This window comes from Serinus canaria, chromosome 1A, assembly GCF_022539315.1.
Source record: "Serinus canaria isolate serCan28SL12 chromosome 1A, serCan2020, whole genome shotgun sequence".
NCBI lineage: Eukaryota > Metazoa > Chordata > Aves > Passeriformes > Fringillidae > Serinus > Serinus canaria.
The window spans coordinates 30,361,217-30,382,449 of NC_066314.1; the positions used below are offsets into that span (position 1 = coordinate 30,361,217).

General features: G+C 40.5%; 1 protein-coding gene and 1 long non-coding RNA gene across 2 annotated transcripts in view; one reads left to right on the forward strand and one right to left on the reverse strand.

Moving 5' to 3' along the window:
- LRIG3 (leucine rich repeats and immunoglobulin like domains 3) overlaps positions 1-11,712 on the reverse strand; it is a 40,929-nt gene extending 29,217 nt beyond the window's left edge. The window contains exons 1-3 of the mRNA XM_009095088.4: positions 11,525-11,712; positions 4,295-4,366; positions 3,950-4,024 (exon numbers count right to left, since the gene is read on the reverse strand). Of these exons, the coding sequence (XP_009093336.3) occupies positions 3,950-4,024; positions 4,295-4,366; positions 11,525-11,712 (335 nt within the window). The remainder of the gene's footprint in view (positions 1-3,949; positions 4,025-4,294; positions 4,367-11,524) is intronic.
- A 372-nt stretch (positions 11,713-12,084) lies between these two features.
- On the forward strand, positions 12,085-16,391 carry LOC115485244 (uncharacterized). The gene is made up of 3 exons (XR_003945998.2): positions 12,085-12,377; positions 12,460-12,518; positions 15,788-16,391. It is a non-coding gene; the product is annotated as an uncharacterized LOC115485244 (long non-coding RNA).
- The last annotated feature ends 4,842 nt before the right edge of the window (positions 16,392-21,233 follow it).

Consider the following 21,233-nt stretch of genomic DNA (forward strand, 5'->3'; position numbering starts at 1 on the left):
CCAACTATCTTGGAACAGTAAGAAGTAAACTTTTTTCTCCAAGAAATGAAGAATTCTCTACTACAAAAATTTAAAGCAATTCTCCATTAATTTAACCGGTTTTACCTTTACTTCAGGAATGCAAACTAGAAAACTTCTAACATATTTTACTTCTAGGGATAGGTAAATACACTTCCATTACCATGTATGCTTGTCTGCACATTATATACGTGTGGTAAGCAGCTGTTAAATCCAATACTCTCCTCAAAAGCTTATGCTGCCAGCACATGCCAGCCTGACCTCCTGGCTAGAGCTATTGTGCTGACAATCTCTAGCAAATACCTAAAATTTCCTCTTCCTGCCTTCATATACTGCTCTCTTCATGCCTTCTCTTATAGAAAGTATATAAAAGGGCTTGGTGGCTGTGCAAAAAGAACACCCTGCAATTTAATTTTCAGAGACTTGACCTACGCCTCCTGACCAGATATACCCCAAAACACCACCCATGTAGCTTACAGTAGTATCCAGATTCCCAGGAGGCTCACAAGCTCTAACAAGATATATACTCATCACATGAATAAAATCATAGATACATCTCCAGCCATGTAAGGAGAGTGTGCCTGAATACCCTTGTATACTCACTCCTTCACACTGACACATCTCCCAGGGTGGTGGTGAGGGGGTGTGCCTGTCTGATACTTTTCATTCCCAAGATGCTCAACCCTCAACTGGCATTGGTAAAAACAAAACGTTAGCATTGCTGTTTCATGTTACAGACAGACTGGGATCATCTCCTGCTCTGGGTATGTTTATCCTGAATAATTCATTAGTATGTAAATATATAATTTAGATAAAATATCAACTAGATAGCTAGAAATTAAGTAGCTCCAGAAATGGAAACTGGACTAACATGATAATCCACCCATGCTTGTTTATATCCCTCGAAGAATTCAGACATGTATGGCTGCGTGGGGATACCTGCACTATTGTGGAGACATACCAGCAGTGTAATTTCCTCTGCAGGGCAAGAAAATTCTTGCAGAACAAGTAAAATTCTAATGCTACCCAGCTCAGTAAGAATTCCTCACAAGTGAAAGAAAAAAGTCTTGTAATAGAGCTTCTTCAACAATGAAGATGTTGGCAAGAAAAGAGGGCATTGCTTCTAAAGCATTCCTCGAAGATTCCTTTGGAAAAAAAAGCACTGGCTTTTCAACTGACAGTAATGAACCATCTTATATGTATCTCATAAGAAGTGTAAACAAATCTAGAAGACTATCACCCTCTTTTCTGCTACCATTTGAAAGCCAGAACAAAGACTCAACATGGCAACAGTGGTTTGCTTTGGAAAGGCTTCACAACCACCTCCTTTCTTATATAAGTTTAAAATGCTGGAGAAAATCATCAGATGTTTCTCTGAAGAGCAATTCTAAAGCTTATATTCTAGTTGTTCCCTGTGTGTTCTCTTCACATGACTTAAGATATATTAAATCAGATCACTTCAAATAACATCCACCACAGAAAAAACAAATGCATGTATTTTTTCACTTCTAAAATAGTTTCATTAGATTATTTGTCCATAAATGCTACTGCAATACCATATATATTTTTATGCCTAACAATGGTATGTTTATTTCTCTTTATTTATACTATTTTCTATGAAATTAAATTTAGAATCCTTACATAAATAATATCCAACCAGCAAGAACAGGAGGCTCAGGAGAGACCTTATTGCTCTCTAAAATTTCATCATGGTAAAGGTTGTGCAGCATTGTAACAGGCTGCAAAGGGAAAGGGATTAAGCCACCATCTCTGGAAGTACTTACAAGACGTGCATAGGTGACTTTTACAGATGCGGTTTAGTGGTGGCCTTGACAGTGCCGAGTTAATGGTTGGACTTGATCTTAAAGGTCTTCTTCAACTTAAATGATTCTATGATTCTACTCTAGGTTTTAAAGAAAAGCCATGCAAAAGAGACAAGATGATCTATTTTTGGACAATACAACTCTCATTTTATGTTCTATGTTCATCTCTTTTGATATAGAACAAACAATTATCTTAACTATGGTAGATTGGAATTCATAAGTTAACACAAAACATTAAAGTTATTTCTGCCATATTAAACTCCAGGAATCTCTGCTGTATTTGTAGAATAGGTATTAAATCTCAGCTGTAGCACAGTTACATTCAGTAATCTCCTTATCCACACACAGAATTAGAATGAAAACCAGCTAACACCCAACCAGAGCAACTTAAACTGCATTAGTAGCGTGATAAAAGCTTTTAGAAAATACTTATTTTTCTTTCAAGTGTTAGCATATACAGTGCATAGCAAAGATTTTTCCATGTCTGGCTGCCTTAGTAAATGACCCAAGCCAACGACATATGGATATGAAACAAACAATTCAACAGTCACTGATAATTATTTATTCTTACAAAGGAATACCAAAATTTTTGCACAGCTGCAAAACAATGATTTTAGCTTCCTCTAAACAACAACTGTTGAGTTTCTATGAAAAGGAGAAATGCTAAGAATTCAGAAAAAAAAGCAAGACTATATAAACCACTTTATTATGCTAATATTTCTAGCCTTGTGGTAAACAGGACCTTCGCAGGGTGGTAAATATATATATATATATATATATATATATATATATATATATAAACATTTTAGATCAATTAGTTGCTTGAACTACAGAATGCTATGCCAGTGTAAAAGTAATGCCAAAGCTACTGCAAAATAAAATATGTGCCTAAACTCAACAGTTATTCGTCAGACACCATCTGCTTTTTCTTTCATTCTTTTCTGATTCTGATCTGTAAGAAACCACATCAGTATCAAATGTCACTTAGTTCTTATTCAAACAGAGCAGCCCAGACACAGCGGCTGCACCAGCTGACTTGGCTGACCTAGGCCTAGAGTAAAAACAAACCCCTATAAATCACCAGATGTAAGCAATTGAATAGTGATCAATTTAATTAACTGAACAGCTTTCCAAAGTTTATTGTATTGTTTTAACCCTTCAGGATTCTTCAAGAAAGGTAACTTGCAATTTGTATTCAAGGACAGGATTTGGCCAGAGGGCTACAAATTATTAGCTTTAGACACTTTAGATTCCCACTGATAAAACACAAATACCACACATGAAAATCAGGTCTTTTTTTCTAACTAATAGTATGATAGTAGCTACTTTTCTACACCTTCCTTCAACAGTTTATTGAAACTAAGTCACAGAAAAGAAATCCAACTAATTCATCGTTAAAATACCAGGAATAAGATTTCCTTTAAAATCAACTTTTTTGGTCATGGGTTCTGTATGCCTTTTACAACTTCACACTCATATTACAAATGAACACCAAGTAACCTACTAATTTCTTTCATGAAATGCAATGAACATGGACATAATCATGTGTCACAATTTTATGTATTAACTACATTAAAAAAAAAAAAAGTGCCACATATTAAAATGGGGTCCAAAAGAAAATTTGCAAGACATTGGCAAAACATCTAACCTAGATAGGTGTTCTGAAGCTGCATCTTGAGTGGATTTCCCTGTATTGTCCAGTGAAATTAATGGAATTCTGCCATGATTTAACACACCAGGATCTCAGCCAAGATGCATAACGATGGAGTGTAAGTCTTGTTCTAAAGGCAGCACTGTACAAGTCTGTGTAACATTTACAGATGCTTGTACAGTGCCTAGCACAACAGGACTAAGGCTTCTGGGTACTACCACAACATAAATTAATTCCAATGCAGTCTTTGTATATGGGAAGCACAAAAAACTACAAGGATTAAGCTCAATTATACACATTTTAAAGAACTACTAAATAATATGACATAATCGACTTCCTAACCACAAACTGCTCTATTTCAATTATTTTACTTTAATCTCTGTAATGCACGCATTTCCATGAACCCTGTAGAGTTAGTTAGTTCCACTAACCAGGGACAAGAGTAAGATTTACTTACAAAGACAGAAGAGTTATATTTGCCGAGACTGGTCCCAGATCTGGAATGATCTCCAGTTCATTGTTGTTCAACTTCCTATTAATATTACAAAAGGGAGAGTCAGCTTTGATGTTAATCAGGAGTATGTACATTGGACTTGCTAAAGTGCTGAACTGTGTCACCTCGAAATTAAAAATAATTCCAGTTTCACTTAATGTAAAATATCAGAAGAGCAAGTATTTTTGTTGTTCAAGCAACCATCCCTAGAGAAATAACTATACAATTAGCATACACAAACACAGGCTGGGTATTTTTGGTTGGGGTTTATGTTTTGGTATGGTTTTTAATTAAGACAAATTAACTTACACTTCCTGAAGACTATGAAGGTGATCCAAGATACTGGTCTTGATTGAAGATAATTTGTTGTGACTTAAGTCCCTATGAGGTTACAAAAATAAACACCCTGTCAGTTTTGCCATATGATATCAGGTAAAGCAGAGCAATTTCAATCCAAATTATGTTCTCACTTGTTTCCAAGTACATAAAAAGATTTTTTTATTAGCAAAATTAGAATAGAAACTCATTTGTCTACACAAGGTATAAACACACAAATACAAATGCAAATACCTTGATCACTGCTAGCAGTGTCAAGGGAATTCCTAGTATCTCTGAACAATATAGAATTGTTCACTGGAATGTACATAGGACCCATAGAAAATACTTAAGATTTTGACTCAGATATACCAACAGTCACTCTCCCACATCCCCTCACAAAAAAAAAATATGGCTATAACAACCCCTTGGTTACTTCAACAAGGAAAATTGAAAAAACAATAGTCATTACACTCTCATTCCTTGGGTTCATCACAGTATTTCACTCTTTTCACAAACATCTCAAAAGCAATGCATAGCTCACAAATACACAATGAGGACCACCCATAAATTGCAACTGTATTTTCATGCTTCCACAAAATTCTGGACACCATTCCCACACAGAGATCTTAAGAAATAGAAGAAGAAAACAGACATAGCAAGGGCTAATTCTGAGTGTTAAAATGTCTGCATACTGGTGATGTTAATACCACACTTAATTACCCTTGAAGAAGTATATTGAACCCTTAGCTTGTGCCATGTTGAAGAACCCAGTATAAACTGATGCAGCTTATAAGCAACTGTTAACACCTTTGCAGCGAAACAAGCCAGGTATCAAAAATGCAACTAAAATGCAACTTCTTCTTGACCCCAAGAAATACTTTTCCTTACAGTGAAATGCATCTTTGCCCTCTCAAACACTTGACATCATACAAAAGTCCTAAGAAACTTTGTTGTAGCCTCAGAAGTACTGGACACATAACAGAAATAAGAGTGACTGTAAAGTAAAAGAGAGAAAAGCTAACTGCAGGAACTCAAACCTGCACATCTCTAAACTTCTGCTCAAGTGGTAGAGAGGCACAACTCATCTCGTGACCGTGACTATCTCTGTTGAAGGCCTCCCCCTTCTCAGTCACTCATCCACCAAAACGTGCACTTTTCTGTTCCCCTACTACAGATTATCACTACCTCACCAGTATCAATCCAGCCATCTGCAAGCATTTGTTCCAAGTTAAAACACTGCATTTATCCAAGCCAACTAACAAAAATGACATTATTTTAGTGAGTTCTTAAATTCACTCTAGTGAGTGTCCGTAATGCAGACACATAAAGAAATGAATCAGCGCACCTCAGCAGTGAGCAGGTGTAGTATCAGGTAAAGGGTTCTTTAAAAAGCACCCCTTTAAAAAAAAAGTTGCTCACACTCCATGATACTTTTCCCCATGCTAATTACGCACTTAGAGAGTCATCCACCATACCTGGGGTGCTCATCAAGCCACACAAGCATGAAGTGTCATTTCACGTTGAATCTACGTGGAAACTACACAATTCCTCACTTTTTCTGGGTAAGATGACTCAGTAGAGTCATTTGTGCTGAGCATGCCAAACACAGGTCTTACCGCCATGGCCATGTCTGCTCTCCATCCACAGTTCGAAAGGTGAAGAAAGCTGATGAACAGCACATCCCTGCTGCACACAGACCAGAGCTGGCTTAAACAAAGCCAAGTTCAGGGTCTGTGCTAGGCATTCTTCTCTGTGACTAAGCCCTGAAAACCCACAGATCCAGAGAAATAGTTTCCCTGCGTCCATGACTCCACACCCTCAGACACAGGTGTAATTCTGCAACCCAGGCAGGCACCTAGGTTTCCTTAGCAGAAAATGTGGACAGTAAAACTGATTCTCCCAGCTGACTCATTCAACGTTGCCAGGATAGTTTCATTGTCACTTTTGGTCCTCTCCTACAGTTGTCAATCAAAAAATCCCGCAGTAACAATAAGAATTCAGTATAAAAAATAATCCCAGACACATATGCGTATTATGAGGGTACCACCAGTACTCAGCTCTAAGGTGTGCTCTGAGCCAGTCAACTGGACCAGGCCCAGCAAGCTACTGAGCTGTGGCATGAGAACCTGGTTCAGAGCCACAGGCAGGGAAGAGAGATGTGCTGCATTTCCCAAGCCAGGACTGCACAGGGCAGAGCTGCAGGTGTGAATGGCATTTTTCAGAACAAAAGAAGGGGCTGTGGGCTGGGGGAGTGCCACCTACAGAAGGGAACACATTCCACCATCTTCAGGTGGCCACAGAAGGGATGATTTCAGAGACTCAGCTCTGGACTCAAGCACCTAATATGTATCTGTGCCTTGACTTTCAGGTGTCTAAACCCCTACAGATTTTGCTCTTAACAATGGAAAACCAATACAGTGTCAATGTTTTCAAAAGCCCACTAATTTTAGTTCCACCATTATGATTTTGAGTTCCCCTGTATATTAGGTTAACCACACTAAAGTTACTGCATCTTTCACTGCTCAAAAATCTAGTGCAAACAATCTCGAGGCCATACACTGGAGAAAAATCCCTTTGTTTAACATCTGAAGGCATTAGCTGCACAGATTTGAAATTCTCACACTGCATTCTTAAGTGTAAATACTGAAAAAGTATGCTGCTACAAAAATCTAGACAGCAATCTAACTTGGTCCTTAAAGGCAGTGTAGAGACAGTTTTTGCCCTTAAACTTATTTCAATATTTGGCTTTAGTCTGTAGGGATTATAAGAACTATGCAAATAAACAGACAAAATTCAGTTAAGTTATGGCTGTTAGTGCCTAACATGTTACTGTTGTTCACGCTTCAGACAAGACTTAGGAATCAGTAATTATTTCAACAAAGAGCTTTCAACATTAGTGCTAAACCCCTGCATTTCTTTATTTCCCTTAAAAACTCTGCAAAAGGTTTATTTAAGGCAAGTCTGCCTAAAGGACCCACCAGACAGTAACAGACGTGAGTAGATTTGTTCTGCTGGAGTTAAAACATGTTAAAAAAAAAAAAATCTGGCAGAGTCCTTAAACTATAAAAATCCTGCAATTACAACCACTGCTGTGCATGATCACCACACTGGAGCCAGACACTTTCACTCATAGCTTAAGCTCACATCCATCTGGAGTCTATCAAGGCAACCGTGAGCGTAACTAACACTAGGTTTCAAACTACTTTTCTTGGTGTTTGTTTTTTAACACTAAAGATACATTCACATTTTCCAAGTAGCACCTACTTTAAAAAATACATACATAAAAATTTCTTATGCCTGGTTTAATTACACCAGGTTGTCAAACACAAGATGGAAAAAAAATCCCAAAGCAAAAAACCAACCAAAAATGCCCAACCCTCCAGACAATACTGAATTGCCTGTTTCATACAGTATATATGTTTGTCTACCAATAGTTGTATAAAATACGTATTATAAATATTTTATTAAACATTACTTCAGTACTACTGCCATAGGAAACTTCATGAAATTTTGGTAAAAAATGCCTTGCAAGTTACAGTTCAAGTTCAATCAGAGTGGTTGGAAGTGAACCAAGAGCTAAAATATTTGCCTTTTACTAATAATCTAAGTGAAGCTTAAGCCTGTAGAATTTTTTCAAACTTACAAGCACTGGATTGGCACAATTTTTTTAAATATAAAAACCTATCATCGCAGTTGCAAAGCAACAAGTTTATTTCAGTTCAATGCATTTCTCAACATACCTTAAAACATGTATGAAGAAAAAGTTGGAGAATGAAATTCTATTTTTCCTTCACAGAAATGGAACCGACATGGTTCAAACACTATTACTAAGTGTTTTCCATTTCTGAATTTTCCTTGTATGTTAAAACAAAATTACAAGAGGGGAGAAAATTCCCTCTGTGATTACTTTTGCTACTAGAATCTCAAAAGTCATAGAAGATAGAACATACTCTGGAAAGTCAGAAATCAGATACATATTAAGAAATTCTTCATAGCAATAGTAAGCATATATGGCTGTTCTTCACCTCACATTTCTAAGAGAAGTGACTGGAGATTTAAATAGAATTGCCTCCACTTGAGAAAGGATGCCATAGTTTTTACCCTCAAAGAACCTGTTCTAGGAAAGAAACTATTTTCTTTGTTCCATTATGTTTGTATGACCATTTTTTGTAACTCACAAGTCCCAGCATTAGCTGGAACTTAACATCAATATTTGTGTGATTAAAAACTGAAAGGAAGCCTAATGCATAGAGGAGAAGGCAAGTGCTTCTTCACACATTTTATAGATATAACTTTTAGACTCCAACTTAATTTACAACACTTAGTCACAATTATCATCTTCTTCCTTAGAGAACTCAGAAACCTGAGCCCCAAGTCAAATTTTAAAATGCAAATCCAGCAACAGTTCCTTAATCAGTCCCACTGGGGCCTATAGAGCTGCTAATTCAGCAGAAATCAGCAGAGCTGAAAAACAAAAAGCCAGGCTGTAGCTGTTTTAAGACACTGATCCAAAGTGACTCATAAATCAGCTTGCTATGTTCAAGCTTTAGTCTGGAAAATATTGAAAAACAGCTGTGAAAACCATACAGCTTTTTTTTCTGGCAATTCTGGTAGGGAACTAGAGGATTTATAAAATGTAAATACTAAAGATGTAATACAAACACAAGTGAAAACCATTTTTCAGACTTTCCCTCCTGTCCCACCGACAGTTCTAGCATTCCTGAGTGAACCTGGCAAAGGGTACTGCAGTGCCAGAGGTAGTTTGCACACACAGAGGACTCTGGCCAATGCTTCTCACTCTTCCTTCTCCACCAGCTCTAACAACCCCACATTCTTGCAATATCAGGATAACACATCCTGGAATAAAATGGAAATCCAGCTTCAAAACTACCTGTACACAAAGCCATTATAAATGTTTATCCGTTTTCAGCAGACTGTTAGGTAAGGTAATAAAAGAAGGCATTTTTAGCTAAAATCACAATGAAGTTGGCAATTATAGCCTGTTTAGACTCCACTTTGTGCAGACACTCCCATAGAACACAGGAGACTCACACCTGCCACCAAGGAGAAGGGGACATAAGTCAGGTTCATTTTTTTCCCCTCTCTGTCCATTCTGAGGTCACTCATATTTTATTTCAGCAGGGAATGTGAACCAAAAAAGGCATGAAAGTATGCAGCAGGAGTTTCAAAAACCTGCTCTCCGTATGGGTGAGTACAGATGGGCAAAGGAAGGTGTAAAGCCTAACGTGGGCCTAGACCTTCTCAGGCAGAAGACCTTCCACTCTCCTGCATAGGGGTCTCACCTGTGTATGTAAAGAACGTGGTAAAAAAATCTGTTGTTTTCTCAAGAGGACTGGAAAGCCTGCAATTAAACTACTAGCCTTTGGCTATATCCACTATGGAGTTTCATGGAAAACATAGTAGACATATAGCAATGAAATTCATAAACAGACTTTTACAATTTGTAACGTGCAGTTTGTTGCAACAATAATCCAAACCTTTTTTTGTGTATGTAAAGCTGAACGCATTAATTACCCAATTGCACAATCCCAGGTCCAAGTACTGGGGTAGCTGGAGGTAACAGACAATGCCACTCTTCCTTGTTCTTATTAAGAGGGTAAGGAAGAAAAAGCAGGGTACTTCTAAGGCATTTGTCACAAACAAAAGAAATATTTACACAAAAGTGGCCAGACCACATGGTTTGGTGACACCTACAAAGATGTACTTCTGTGAGTTTAAAAGCAAGTGACACAGCTGTCCAATGAGTAATCACAGCAGGGTTTCTTACAACAGACCAAAGCTTATTTATACAAGCGGAACTTATTTTCTCACACTTTTAAAGGAATGTGAACTTACATAAGGGCAATTTACACTACCAAGGGAATTCTAATTAGAAAAAGGTCCCTTGTGCTAACAAAAAAAAGAAAAACATGCTAACAAAAAAACCCCTGCAATGTGTTTTATTGTCTCTCGGGAACATAAGTGGAAAAAACAAATTTGTATTCCTGCTAATGTAATCCTGCTAATGCTTTTTAAAGCAATTCTAAAAAAATGAAGAGTTCTGTGATTTTCCTCTTTTTATTTACCGCATCTGAATTTTAACAGCATTGATGTATTCTAAGCTAAGAAATGAAACTATAAAGCTTACCTTATATCAAAACAAAATCCTTAGGTTTTGTCAGAAAACTTAAGTGGGCATACTGAAATACTTCAAAAAACTAAGAGGAATGAAATATAATAGAAAGCAAAACCAGTTGCTGAATGTAAAGCAGATGCTGTAGTAGATCTGTATGTTTCAATCACATAAGGGAGAAAAAAAAAAAGTTTCTTTCCCCTCACACTTTTGTATACCAGTCATGGAAATATTCAACTCCCAGAGCCATGCCTGTGTTCAGTTCCATATGGTGTCAATACAGCCATCCACATTTCATGAGTAAAGCAGCATGACCTCCAGACGAGGCAATTGAACAGAATTAGCCACAACTAATTGAAAGTCTTCCTGTTTACTTTAAAGCCCTTATCTCGATCTGCTTTGAAAATGTAATAGAAAATTAATACGGCTAATATAGAAAATCTTTCTGTGACAAGCGGTTAATAACAAATGTGAGAAGTCCCTCGGCCATTTTCAAGCTTTTAGATAGCTGACCTAATTTATGCTTTTTTTCTATAACAGTTTGTCACAGAAAGTAACTTTGCCTCAGCTTGAGTTCGAGCTACCCTGGGTTCGGCCACTGTGCGGCATCGGGCCAACCGGGCCCGCACCATCACCAGCCCCAAAACTACCCAGGAATGAAGAGCTGCACGAAGAAAACCGACAGGAGCTTTCCCAACACACCGTTGGGAAAATCACATCAGTGTTAACGTGATGTTTACTGCACGTTGTCTAAGAAAGTCAACAGAACTTTTTCCTCGCCCTCTCCGACACTGAGCAGCGCTCCCGGGCCCACTTCACCCCGGCGCTTATCGCCAGCACCGTTCGGGGTCGCAGCCCGCCCCAAGGGACGCTGTCCCGCTGCGGCCGCCGGCGACCTCGCCGCGCCCGCTGACAGCTCGGCCGCAGCTCAGTGCTGCCCGCTCCCGCACCTCGCTGCCGCCACCACACCCGCGCTCCCCTCAAAGCCCGCCCGTCCGCGGCCCCGCGGGGCAGAAGATGGCGGGCGGGCTGGCGGACGCAGACCGGTGCCCCCAGCCCGCCACGGAGCCCGCCGCCCCGATACTCACAGCTGCACCGCCCCCCGCGGCAGCCGCTCGGGTAGCCGGCTCAACTCCAGGCGGCTGCAGGCGACGAGGTGCCCAGCGCAGCGGCAGGGCGCGGGGCAGCGGGCGGCGGCGGGGCGGCCGCCCAGCAGCAGCGGCAGCAGGAGCAGCGCCAGGAGGACGGCGAGCGCCGAGCGGGGCCGGCGGAGCATGGCGGGCCCGGAGCCGCTGCCCCCGCTCCCGTCCCTGGCGTTCGCCCCACTGACAGAGCCGAGCGCGGCACGACCTCCTGCTTCTCAGCGCGGGTGGCGGCTGCCGCTCATGCCCCGGAGCGACTGCTGAGGGGGGAAGGCGGTGAGAGACGGGTGTGTAGAAAAAAGTAAAGAAAGCGGGAGGGGACCGCAGCGCCGCCACCGCCGCCAGCCACTCCGCAAACTTTCCGCCACCTCAGCCCGCCTCCGCGCGGCTGGGGGAGCCCCGAGCACGGCCCGCCCCGCCGCAGCCCCCTCCCCGTGCCATGTGACAGCCGCGGCCGGGCCCCGCGGGGCTGGGCTGTGGGATGGCGGGCCAGGGCGCCGGTGGGCCGGCATCGTGCCCTACCGCTGCCGGCCCTTGGCGGTGCTATCCCCGGGCCTCCGCCCCGCAGCACGGCGGGCGCTACTGGGGGACTTTGCTGCCGTCCTCGGCCTCTCCATGGGCGGGCGGGAGCGGGCCCTGGATGCCCTGAGCATCACCCACCACGCCCGGGCCGATGTGAGAAGACACGGGCACCATTCCCTTTGCCATCGCACCAGGCAGCGTGTGTCGTGGTGATCCCGAAGCTGCTCTAGAGGCCCCAGGCTTCCCAGCCAAGCCTGGGGTCACTGGCATGTAAAAGGTGAGGTGAGGTTAACTCCTGCCTTCCGGGTCCTACATGGCTAGTCCAGACACCGTAATTAAACCCATTATGTTCCCCACAGGATCCCGGCTCCAAAGGTTCAGGGAAGTGGGCAGGACGTACAGATTCCACATGTCTGAGGTAATCGATGTAATTTAAGTAAATACCTATTGTTCAAGTTCCATATGTAAGCGCGGAACCCTGCAACAGATTCAATTACTGAAGGCTTCACGCCCCCCTACTCGGCAGGAGCAGCCGCCATCAAATTGCTGAGGAGCACTGCTTTCCCTCCCACCTTCATACTGCACCTGGAAGATGGCAGACTTCTTAGACACTGGGAACTTGGAGCCTCAAGAAGTTTGACAGCTCCAGTATCAAGATTTGTAAGGGTGAAACCTTGTCCCAGTTTTTATTGTTTCCGTGTATATCTCATGGTACCGGGATTTTTGTTAAAGAAACAAAACTACGTTTTAGTCAGAAGTCATGAGTTTACAAGACTGACCAGTCCTAAGTGACTACAAACATTCATGTGCCACTGTCAACACGACTGTTTCAGATGCATAGGGTGTGCAGAGCTCTGCAGTGTTTTGTCAGCTTGTGCTCCATTGACCATTGGTGTTCCTTAAGGAAATTACCATGGGAAAACAAACAATGCTGCAGGAACACACTTTTTTCTGCATATAAAAGCAAGAACAGACAAGCAAAGAAACAAAATATAGGATAGAAATTACTTAGTATGTCTTTACAAGTTATTTTTTATTTAAAGTGTATGAAAAGTGTCCAGGTACCATTGGCATGTCAGTAATGCAGTTTCTTTTCCAGTCTTCTTTTGGAAAACATTAGGGTGACATTAGATCAGCAAAGCCTGTGAAACACTAAGCTGTTCTAAACAGACACCAGGACAGTGCTCAATTTGGATTCTTGAAGCTATCCATGATTAGTCTGTACTTGTTTCCATGGAAGTCAGTGGGAAAGTGTCTTTTCTCAAGTTCCAGCATTTGTTCTAGCTGTCCAATTGTTTCACACCATAACACCAAGATAAAGTGAACATGTTGTGTTTACATATAGGTAAGATTTACTATACTTGCTAATTTTGCAAAGTAATCAGAAATTCAAGAGAAGGATCTTTATGTTGTTCCAGGTAATTATTGAAGGATCTACAAAAATTAAAATAGATTTAAATAACTAAGCTTTGTATTATAGTTCCCAGAGTGCACAGCAAAGAGCCTCACTTTTCTGAGAAAAGTGATCTTCTCCTATCTCGAGTGTTGGTAAGGGTGCTGATTCACTAGTAGGTGGCAAGAGAATCATTAAGCTGTCAGTTTTAACATCCAAGGAGAAGAAAAAATAGAAACAAAGCATTTTGAACTTAATTTATCATAGCAGTCAATAATATATATGGTGCTTATGTGAACAGTGGAACAAGAGAGAATCTGAGAAACAAAAGGAGGGGGAAAGAGATGAAAAGGGCAAGAACTTCTGGTTTTGTAATTTTGAAAACCACTCATGCAGTCAGAGAATACTGTGTCCTTAGAAAAACCTAATGCATATTTAGTGCTAGTAATATATGAAGCTGGCTTAAGTTAGGCAAGGTAAATCAATCCAGAAAATTAGTTCATTTGTCTTTGCAGCTTCTTTTCTCAAAATAATCAATACTAGGAATCCTACAATGCTTATATACATATATGTATGTGTACTTGGCAGAAAGTCTTTCTTCCCACAGGGAGATTTGCTCTCTTCAGAAGTCTCAGGAGCTGGTTCTGCACCTCATATGAGCACTGCAAGCTCTTGTGACCCTCAGTTGCAGGAGTGTCTTCATCACTGGTTTTAGGTTGAATGTGCACTGTGACTGTACATAAGCAAATACAAGTAACTCCTTCACAAGTTTGGCTGGAATATATCTTATAAGCTTAAAAGTAAGCTTATATCAAAATAAGAGGTCTCCCATTCATCTACCCTGTCATCTCCACATGTAGCAAGGAACTTCTGGTGACCCTTCTTTGGCATTGGCATTAACATAATTGTGGATTCACCAGGATTAGGGGACTGATGTGACTGAAACCCCTTAAAAATAATAACATACACACACACACACACACACACCCCAACACACTTTTTTTAATTCTGAGTTGGAATAATTTCCTTATCCAGTTTTCCATGTAGCTGCACAAGGAAGAGACTTTCCTTGTGGTTATGCAAAGACAGGTCCTTTCCATGACAGCCTGAATACAGGTCAGCCTGGGGCAATGATGTTGAGGAGGGGGGAGCATGGCTGCAGAGAAAAAGTCTTGTAAAACTAGACTCTCAAGCTCTCTCTTTGGCAAACAAGATTAGTTTCCTCCACAACACTACCAAGCACCGTCCTGTGGATGAGTTGGTAGTGGAAGACAGGGCGTTGTGTAGTGAGATACAACCTTCTGTTTTGGATGCTATGGCTTGATTCTAATGGTATCCTTTTCAGTCTTTTCTTATTGTAAATCAGAGTCAAGTTCAAACATATGTTGTTTAAAATATGTATTCACTTCAGGCAGAAGACACACCCAGAAGCTGTGTTATATGTTTGGGGTTTTTTTTTTGCATATCATTAATGCACTGAAATCAGGCACTGCTTTCAGATCATCTACTTCCAGAAAAAGTCAACCCTTAATCAGACTGGGTTTAGCAGATTATTAAAAATAATTTACCTATTGCTAAATTAAGCAAAACTAAATTAAGGTACTATGCATTTTCTGAATTCAAATTAGAACATCTTTCATAACATTAGTAAGAGTTCAGTTAATCTAATTACAGGTTTTTATGCATTTTGCAAAAGAATCAGAAGTCATTACATCAGACAATTACATATCGTTGTATATAGTTATGTGTAGTTAGATCTGCAGGATTAATATCAGAAGGTTGAAAGGACTGAACAGTTACATCTACTAAATTTTAAATGGTTTTGTCCATTAAGGCCGCCTCAGGAATTAAAAGTCTCCCCATGTACTCCTGGATCACCTTGTAATCCAAATCTGTGTCTGGTTTTAATTTCAGATTTTTCTACTTTTCATGGGTAAATGAAGCGATCTGGGTAGGGTTCAGCAGCAAAAAGCAGAAGCTAAGCAGAACAACATTGCTTATACTCTGACACATCTAACTTCTGATAGAGTGAGATAGAAACCAATGGCCCATCTATTTACTTTCCTATCAATAAATGACCCTGTATGAGCAGTGGCAGAATTAATGTCCTGTCTGTTTATTCCTAAACTTTCACAGTTCAGTTTTATTTATATTCAAAGAAGATGTTTTAGGCTGAGAGGAGGAAATGAAGATTTCACACTTTCAAGATCATTATGTCTTTTGGAGATTCACCAATTTAGTCCATTAAAATAATAATCTTAAGGCTAACAATTTTTTTTTTCCTAAAACCACAGCTGGAGGGAGAGATGAACCAGTGAGACCCATCCTGCTTATAAAACAAACGTGGAGCAGGACATGCTTTCTGTGGAGTCTGCTTGCCTACATGAAATACCTTGCGACAGGCAAGAGGAAGTTTTGCCTCAGGCACCTGTCTGGAAGTTACTGAAGAGTCCCACAAAATCCCCGTATTGTATGCAGAAGAGCCTTTTCACTTCTTTGTGTGTCACATTCAATATCTTGGGATATTTTTCATGGAAATTACTCTAAATGAAGAGCTTTTCTACCTTCCTTTACTTCTGCCCATTTGGTATTGCAATTGATACTACTTTTAGATTATAGTAGCACTAAGACTTCATGACCATTTATTTCAAACTCGATGATTACCCATCACTATTTCATTTGCGTTTCAGGAAAATAATAAAATATTTTTAAATAATTTCCTAGTAATCTCCTTCTAGTGTGTCGTAACGCCACAGTGAATATTCCAAGGTGCATACAGAAATTTATTTTTGGTAGTAATTATAATTGACTTTATGTGATCCAACAGTGGAACCATGAAAACCAAATTATACATAATTTGAATGCACTGATTACAACCAGAAAAACCATATGAACTCTTTCCGAAAACTTTGCCTAGGGCAGAAAATGTTCAGCTTTTATAGAATTCATCCAAACAGTGAATGTTTGCCTCCATTACAAATAAACTTAAAACATCCTAAGGCTATCCACATTAGTGACGATTGTTAATGTCTTCAAGTCATGTCCTGTGTAGGGCTAAGTAGGAAGTTAAGTGCTTCATTGGAAGGACAATTAAACAATCAACAGCTACAATGATGTAACTTCAAAGAAAAAAAAAAATAAGAGTTTTATGTTCATTAAGGAACACTCAAGTTGGAATGTTCTCAATTTGAATAAAAATGAGTAGATGCAATTTCAGGATGGTGCTACTGTAATAAAACACCTGTCAGGTCTGTTCTACCTGTTGTTTTAGTTTGTTGAGGGTTTTTAAATAATCTTTTAAAATAAGTAAACATTTTGTGGTAAGAAAGGCCAAGAAGAGGTCCAAAAGGGAATCTGAAAGAGTGCTCTGTTGAACCTAGCAGTGGCTCTTCCAGACAGTAATGTCTTTGGCTCTTCCCTGCTGCCCTTCCTTGGGGTGGGGGATTATGGTACCTGATGCTCAAATATAAGTTCCTTTCTGCAGTGGGGATGAAAGTTTTTGCCCCAGGAAAAAGGGCTTGATGGCTGTATCTGCTTAAATAGTCACAGGCCAATTTTTAAGATTTATATCAGTATTTTACAGTCTCAATGTTAAGTATTCACTACCTTTAAGTGTGTAGCTCTCCTCAAAGCCAACTGCTTTAAGAATCTCACAGCAAGAAATCAGTGGGAGTTAGGCCCTAAATCTCTGAAGAATTTATGTCTGATTGTCTGTTCTAGGGGGAGAACAAGCTGCAGCTGGGAGTCATCTTGTGTAATTTTAGCAATTTGGAAGTTTGGTATCTCTTCTAAAGCATTCGTATTGGCTTCTTCTATAGTCAGTAGAAAATACAAATCCAGGAAGTGATTACTACCTTTCTAAAACAGACAATCAAGGAATTTAGAGTGAATCATTCTCTGCAGATTTTCTCCTTCTGTATAAAAAGAACCTTATGTCTAGTTTAGTTTAGACCCTGTTTTTTCAGATGATTCTCAGTGTCTGCCTTCAAACATACACATTAAGCTAAATAGAATAATATGGGAGCATATTTCTCAAATTTCTTTCGGTAATGGGGACCTGTGTTGGTTTTGCATGGCCTTGTTTTGGTAGTGGGGAAGCTACAGGGGTGGCTTCTGTGAGAAGCTTCTAGAAGCTTCTTCCGTGTCCAGCAGAACTAGGCCCTGGTGGCTCAAAAAATGGACATGCCACTGGCCAAGGCTGGGCCAATTAGAAATGCTGATAATGCCTCTGTTCTAACATTCAAGAAGAAAGATAAAAATAGTATTGGCATAGTTTTATTTCTGCAAGAGAAGAATGGAGTGATATGTGAGAAGAACAGCTCTGCAGACACCAAGGTCAGTGAAGGAGAGGTTGGAGGAGGTGCTCCAGGTGCTGGAGCTGAGATTCCCCTGCACGCCGTGGTGATAACCATGGTGAAGCACTGTGCTGCTACAGCCCGTGGATGTCCATAGGGAGGCAGCAATCCACCTGCAGCCTATAGAGGACGCCCACACTAGAGCAGGTGGATGCCTAAGAGGAGGCTGTGACACCATGGAGAGAGAAGCTCTGTTCCCATGCTGGAGCAGCCTGTCCTTGTAGGACCGCACCCCATGGAAGAGTGACCCATGCTGCAGCAGTTTTGGGAGGACTATTGCCCATACGATGGGCAAACGCTGCTTCAGTTCGTGGGGAGCTGTTGCTTGTGAGTTGGACGCACTTTGGAGAAGTTCATGGAGAGCTGTCTCCCACGGCAGGGATGCCACGTGCAGCCAAGGAATGACTCTTCTCCCTGAGCAGCAGGAGAAGCCTCAGGTGGTGAACTGACCATAACCCCCATTCCCTGCCTCCTTGACCCTCCTAGAGCTCCAGTGGAGGGAGGAGTGGGGGGAAGGCATTTTTCAGGGTTTATTTTACTTCTCATTATCCTTCTCTGATTTTGTTAGTTGAGCCTGTTTTGCCCATGATGGTATTTGATGAGTGATCTTTGCCAGTCCTTATCTCAACCCATGAGCTCTTTGTTATATTTTTTTTCTCCTCTGTTCAGCTTCAGAAAGGAGTGAGTGAGTGGCCTTGGTGAGTGCCTGGCATCTCGCCAGCATCAACCCATGACAGTACCTTAAATATCATTGTAACAATAGTAAGCAAAATTTATCACAAATATGAATTACAGTTTTACATTTTGTGCCCCTGTAATAGTTTACTTTGTTTCCTGCTGATGTAACAAGTTCTACTAAGGATTTATTAACAGGTTAAATCTTACAAGACTTGGTAAACCATAGGGGAAGTGCTATGCATAAGTGAGGTATCATGTACAAATACAAAATGTGGACCCCATGAGGAAGATCATCACAAACTAAATAAGTATGTGTCAACAATAGGAAGCATTTTGGGGTATATGACTTGAAGCTTTCTATGTGAGAGAAAGAAATAGTGTTCTGGTGAGGACTGAGATGAAGTACTATATCCCATTTGGAAGTCACATATTAAAGGAGAGGAATAGAGCAGGCTACAAAAAGCTGGTAGCATGGTCAGGAGGACAGAGCTTCCAGCTCTCAAAAAATGAATATCCAGTGTTGCAGTGCAGCACGTAGCACTTGAAATTTTGCACAAAACTATCCCATTGCCATCATTGGGAAACCAGTGAGTCATAGCACACTGTAGTGTCAGCTGGACATGGTCCCCCCCTCCTGTGCTGTCTGCTGCCTCTTGCTTTCCCAATGATTATACGCAACAAAATAAGCAAGCACTATCCCTGTGAGGAGTTGGCCAAACACACATTGCACCACTACCACAGCTGTTCAAGTGGTTACTTGAAATAGCTGTGTTTGCCAATAAAGTCTGACTTTCCGAGCTGGAGCATCAAAGAGCAGGCTGGTTCTGACAGCAGCACACAGCCTGCACATCTGAATGGGCTGGGTGCCAGCTTCATCCCAGCAGGAGCTGCAACCAACACCAGTCCTGTGTACCAGCTGGCCAGATTGGTGAACAATGGTCTGCAACACACTCTTCGCTTTGATCTTGTTAATATGGAATCAGAAGAAAATGCAAGGTATTCTGGTATGAATCCTTTTGGGGAACCTTATGCAAGCAAAAGTTTCTGGGGCCTCTTGAACATCTCTGCCGTTGAGGCAACACCGTCTGGGAAGTCTCTGAAATGGAGATGTCACTTTCAAATACCCCGTTAGCTGCCAGTGAACACAGGGAAGCTGAGGTTTGTCAGTTTCCTAATGGTCATGGTACTTCTTTTTACCCTAAGTAACTTTATCAAGTGGAGTTTTGCTAGGTTAAGCTAAGCTAACACTCAGCGTGGATTTCCATAATGTTTTCAGTTGTGAAGTTTTTCTTTTGTTGTTTTCCCTCACATGTTTGAAGTCTGGTAATCTCCTCTCACTAATTTCACCCTTTCACTAACCTCTCTACACTCTTTAATCTATAAAACAAAATATTTAGCAGGGCGGAGAGTTGTTGTATATGTCGAGTCTTCAGATTCTTTCCTGGTAGTGTACTGTAATCTCCAAAGAAGGAACTTCTGATTCAGGGACTGTCCTTGCAGTTGTGTTTTCTGTTGCTGTTCAGCTTGTGGAGAGGAAATAAATAGGATACAAGGGTGCAATGCATTAGCATTGCCACAAGACAAATAGTTTAGTGTACAATTCTCCTTGGACAGAACTGACCTGAGCATTAGAAAAAGCAATCTTCTAAAAAGATTTCAACAGCACTGTCAGCATCCTACCACATCTGAGGTATGAGGATCTGAAGATGAAAAGGCACAGTGCCACAGTGTGGGATATTATGTACCTTGGTGCACACATGCAGTGTCAAAATCAAAGCAGTGGTATCACACATGTGGGTGGTCAGGCTGGGCACAAGTCTGGCAGTGGTGATTAAGAAACCCTGGCTTTCACTGAGTTGCAGACGCTCAATAATTGAGTTGTCCTTTGAGTGACTTATGTGTTTAAAAAAGACTGGATGTGGCACTCGGTGACACATGGTTTAGTTGAGGTGTTAGGGCTGGGTTGGACTCAATGATCTTGAAGGTCTCTTCCAACCTAGTGATTCTGTGAAATAGTCAGCAAAGTCTCCGTAAGGTTGGCTAAGCTACTGCTACAGTATGAATTTCCCAATTTTGTGGGGGAGATTAAAGGAAAGAAGCTATAAACTAAAGTAAACAGGAAGAGGTTTGCTGATAATTTTAAACATTGGGAAAATTAAATCTTATAGTAATTATAATGAAAAAAAATTCCACCACTAATACATCATGTTACGACAGTAATATTTTTTGTTCTGATTTTTTGTTAGAAAAAACTGCTAATGATAAACGCAAAATTACTTTTCTAGAATTTTGATAAAATCATGCATGCCCTTACTGGGTACCATATGTGAGTAATATTTTAGATATCCCACTGATGTCACTGAGATAGAATTAAAAGTGTTGAAGTTTTCAGTGATGGATATTTCACTGCAGCTGTGAGCAATGTGTTCCTCAGAGACTAATTCTCCTGGGGCAATGTTAAACCCTTGGACTAGCATCTTATTTGTAAAATAATACCATTTAAAACTAGGATCAAAAGAGATCTAGCCAAAAAACTTAGCCTTATGTGTATTTCAGTATATAAATTAATGCCATAAATTATAAATAAATGTTCTTTTTACACATGTGTATGAATGCATGTCATAAAAAATAAACCATAAATTATGTTAAAATCAAAAAGAAGAGAGCATTCAAAGTTAAAACTAAATGTGACTGTCTAAATAGAAAA